Genomic DNA, 4,339 nt, shown 5'->3' with positions numbered 1-4,339 from the left:
TGCCTCCCCTTTCATCTGGTAACGAGGCTCCCCTCTGCCTTCATGTAGCCGTAAACACGAACTGAAGTAGAGGGACTCAGGGCCTTCTGCTTCTGCCATTTCCTTGTAGCCTCGGGCTCTGGTTTGCCTGATCCTTCCCCCTTAGGAGGCATTGCTCACCTTTGACAGAACCTGTTTCATGATGGGCAGCTCTGGCTGTGTGCTCACTTGCTGTTCCATGTTCCAACTCTACTAAGATAAGATACTCTGACCGGCTTAAGGCCTAATAGCAGGCAAGTAGTTGCTTTTGAATTGTATGTAGTGCATGTGTTACCCATAATGATGACAAATGACGTTTCTAAAAGTAATTTAATGATTCAGAAAACGGCTTCCCATTACCGTCAAGATAAAATCTTCACTCCCTCTGCACAGGGAATCCAAGATCCTCAAAGACCCAGCTCCTGCCAACTCTGGGTCCTCGTCACACTCACACGTGCAGATGTAGGGCTGTGTTCTAGCCCTACAATTTCCACCAAATCCACACGTTTATGAGTCAGGGCGCTGGCAGGAAATAGATGAGACACGCAAGAGCAGTAATTGAAGAGTTTACTAGACTATTTACAAAGGTGCAGACAGGGCGAGGGGAAACAAGAGTGGAAGGTCATTACACTTCTAGCCCTGGAGGGGCCAATGTGAGGGAGCTGTTCCCAGGACCTAGATGAGCTGGGTCATCTTGGGGCTAGCGCTGTGGCCTCGCTGCTGCTGGGCAGGGAGGGAGCTGGGGGCTAAAGATGGGAACGGTCTCCCACTTCCCTCCATCCTGCCCCTGGTGTATCCTGTTTGGCTGAACTCAGTTAGAAGCCAGCAGGCAAGGCAGCTCTGAAGATGCACTCTGCAGAGGCCAGTCTCAGGGCACAGAGCAAGACAGACGGGGTAGAGAGTGGCTCCGGAGAGGCAAACAGTATGAGCACACCCATTGCACCTTCATTAATGAGCCCCTGCACTTACTTGCTTTTCCTTCTGTTTGAAAGGCTTACACGGGGACTTCCCTGGCAGTCCAGTGGGTAAGACTCTGCTCCCAATGCAGGGGGTATGGGTTTTGTCCCTGCTCAGGAAACTAGATGCTGCAACTAAGAGTTTGCATGCCACAACTGAGACCCGGTGCAGCCAAATGAATAAATATTTTTTTTAAAAGAAAAGGAAACAAGAAAAGCTTACCTGACCCCATCCCTTTTCCTGTACCTTGCTCACATAATAAAACTCATTCTCAACCATCAAGACTCACGTCCCACCTTTCAATTCAAATAGTATCCTGTGTAGATTTCAATCCCGCATGAAACACATTGCATTGTAATTGTTTGTTACCCATCTGTCTCCCTGATCAACCTGGGCGGTCATCCAGCACAGCAGCTGGACCTTTGGTATCTTTCTAATCTTAGAGCCCAGCACTGGGCCTGCACCTAGGGGGTGCTCAACAGTTATGTACTGACGAGTCTCTTTATATTCCTGAAAGTAGAAGGCCCTTTCTTCTTGCAGCTCTTTTAAGAGAAAACTGGAATAGCTTCATTACTTAAGAGGAACAACAATCCTTTGATTTCCATATTGTTATAAAGTTTTAAAAACTGTTTCCTAGTCAGGGAACAAAGCCACTCGCTCAGCATCCCTTCACTAGTGATGGCTAAGAGGTGGGTAGAAGCCAGGTCTTCTGCCTCTAGTTCATTGCTCTTTGCTCTTGTCACTGTGCTCGTGGCCAGTCACTTCAGTGGTGTCCACCTGTGTGCCCCATGGACGGGAGCTCACCAGTCTCCTCTGTCCATGGAATCCCATCACTGCTGCTGCTGCTGCTAAGTCGCTTCAGTCATGTCCGACTCTGTGTGACCCCATAGACGGCAGCCCACCAGGCTCCCCCATCCCTGGGATTCTCCGGGCAAGACCACTGGAGTGGGTTGCCATTTCCTTCTCCAATGCATGAAAGTGAAAAGTGAAAGTGAAGTCGCTCAATCGTGTCCGACTCTTAGTGACCCCATGGACTGCAGCCTACCAGGCTCCTCTGCCCACGGGATTTTCCAGGCAAGAGTTCTGGAGTGGGGTGCCATTGCGTTCTCCGATCCCATCACTAGATGTCCTCAAATGAAAGTGAGGGCATCAGGTGGCTCTGTGGAGGTAGATCACATAATTTTAACAAGGGCCAATCTCAGAGGGACAATTTGAAATGAATGACGTTAAATGCCTGGTTGAAGAAAATAGCCCCTTAAAATATTTTTTCCCTTTCAGAACCTTGCTGTGACATTAAGAATTAAACCCCAGGAAAGGAAATATCTAGTTAGATGGACCAGTTTTTTGTTTTTTGTTTTTTTCACTTTTTGTTTATAAAGTAAAAACATATTTGTTGACTACAATGTAAGCTGCTTGAGGTCAAGGGGCACGTCTCCTTTACGTTTGTCTTCTGTCAGCCTTACATCAGAAGAATGGCACATCATACAGAACAACCAGATGAGGTCAGTCTGACATTGCTTTGTGCGATCCCTGAGATGCTTGCTTTGGTTCACTGCACACTTGGAGTGGAGGAGGGTTGAGTGGAATGCAGTGGTCATCGGTGACTTGATGCCTAGCATCCATCTCTCCTTCCGACAAAATCATCCTCGGTTTCTCGCAGGAAATTACCTCTCCTCTTCCCAGCTGTGTAGTTAGGATGGCACTGACTTCAAAGCCCAGTGGGAGAGGTGGGCTGATTGGCTAGTTAGCAGATCACATGCTCATGGTTACAGCGGATCAGTTCAGGAATGAGCCAACGACGTGCAATGACACAGTCACTAAGAATCCTGGGGGCTTCTACCGGCCGCGTCGGTCGAAGCTGGGGGCCCGACGCCCCCGGGGGCCTTGCGCTGCGCCCTTGGAGACCGCGGCCGCGTGCGGGGCCGGGCTGCGCCCTACTTTGTAGCTGAGCTCGCCGCTGGAGCCAGCGCGTTATCCGGGCCGTGCCGGCGAGGATGGCTGCGGGGCGCTGTCACCTCTCACCGCGTGCAACAGCCACGATGGCCCCCAGCTGGGGCGCGCGCCAGCGACGACGACGCGCACCGGCTTCTGCAGCAGTTGGTGCTCTCGGGGAACCTTATCAAGGAGGCCGTGCGGAGGCTCCAGCGAGCAGTCGCCGCGGTGGCAGCCACAGGCCCCACTGGTGCCCCCGGACCGGGGGCCAGCCGCAGCCGACCGGACCCTGTCTCCCTTCAACCCTCCGGCGCTTTGCACTGACCCAGGGCCCCTGGAAGAAGGAAAAGAAGCCGCTGCGCGGACCCTACGGCGTCCTACTTACCCAAACCTTGAGCTGAAGCCCCCGTTGCCGTTCTTGGAGCGACCGCCTAGACTGCAAGGAGGCGCGTGGGGAGAGACCTCAAGCCGAGAAGTTACTGGTCCCGGCGAGGCTGTCGGAGAAAACTTGACCGTGGAGAAATACGCGGGCCTGGGCGCGTGCGTGTCGCCTGAGAATTAACCCCGGCCCCAGGGACCTGGGACAAAACTGGGAGAACTATGGCAGCTATTTGCATCAACTTGTACCTGACTTAACCCTTGGGGATGTCGTGTGCTAGGATTGTTTAAAGATTCGGCTTCAAGGGGCGAGAATCGTGAGGGCTTTATAACAATACTTGAAAACTGATGACTCGAATACATTTTCTTTATTTTCCGGTGGAGGAGCTTAGTGAAAATGGTGCCACAATCGCTGTGCAAGGAAATTCCAGAGAGAAGAAGAATGTAAAAGCTTGGTGGTGGGTGGGTTGGGATGCTAGCCCCCTTACTCTCCCACCTCATCCGGTGACTAATCGAGGTGGGAGATGGGAACTTCAGTTGTTTGGGTCAGGGAGGTGGAGAATTTTGAAGGTGGGTCGACTTGGATGTGGGCTTTTAAATGCCTTGACCTTGCCACCTGTGATTCAAGGTCATGGTGTGCTGTAGGTGGAAGGCTGTGGGGTTCCTGGGAAAGCTAACTCACTGCTGTGTCTTTCTTTTCTCTTGTTCCAAGAAGAGTCCTGTTTATGCTTTGCTACCTCTTGGAGTGGACATACAGATGTAAGGAGAATTGTTTTTTCTGTGCTTTCTTTTTATCCAGAACTCCTCCGGTGAGGCCACTCTTGGCCATGCCCTGAGCTTTCTCAGAGACGGTCATAAACAATCCCTTGAGTTTTTTCTGTCCTCCTGCCTGGCCTTTCTTATTCCACCCTTTCTGATGTCTGCATGGACAAGACCCTGGCTGTTTGTCTGCTCTGTTTTGGCCCTCAGTGGAGCCATGAACCTGAGTCTGACGGTCCTCACCTCTTAAAAAAAAAAAATCCTGGGGAAAAGGCTTACTCTCTTCTGCGCCCAT

At 51.4% G+C, this 4,339-nt stretch overlaps 1 protein-coding gene across 1 annotated transcript; it reads left to right on the top strand.

Moving 5' to 3' along the window:
• Positions 1 to 318: 318 nt before the first annotated feature.
• On the top strand, positions 319 to 4,127 carry LOC129559989 (GSK-3-binding protein FRAT2-like). Its single transcript, XM_088844573.1, has 2 exons — positions 319 to 523; positions 2,798 to 4,127. Exons 1-2 carry the CDS (start codon positions 319 to 321, stop codon positions 3,229 to 3,231), a joined length of 639 nt encoding a protein of 212 aa, XP_088700699.1. The 3' UTR covers positions 3,232 to 4,127.
• Positions 4,128 to 4,339: the final 212 nt, after the last annotated feature.

This window comes from Moschus berezovskii, chromosome 16, assembly GCF_049115385.1.
Source record: "Moschus berezovskii isolate FMDL1 chromosome 16, NW_MosBer_1.0, whole genome shotgun sequence".
Classification (NCBI taxonomy): domain Eukaryota; kingdom Metazoa; phylum Chordata; class Mammalia; order Artiodactyla; family Moschidae; genus Moschus; species Moschus berezovskii.
The sequence above is the reverse complement of the archived record's forward strand: the minus strand, read 5'-3'. Positions and strand labels throughout refer to the sequence as shown.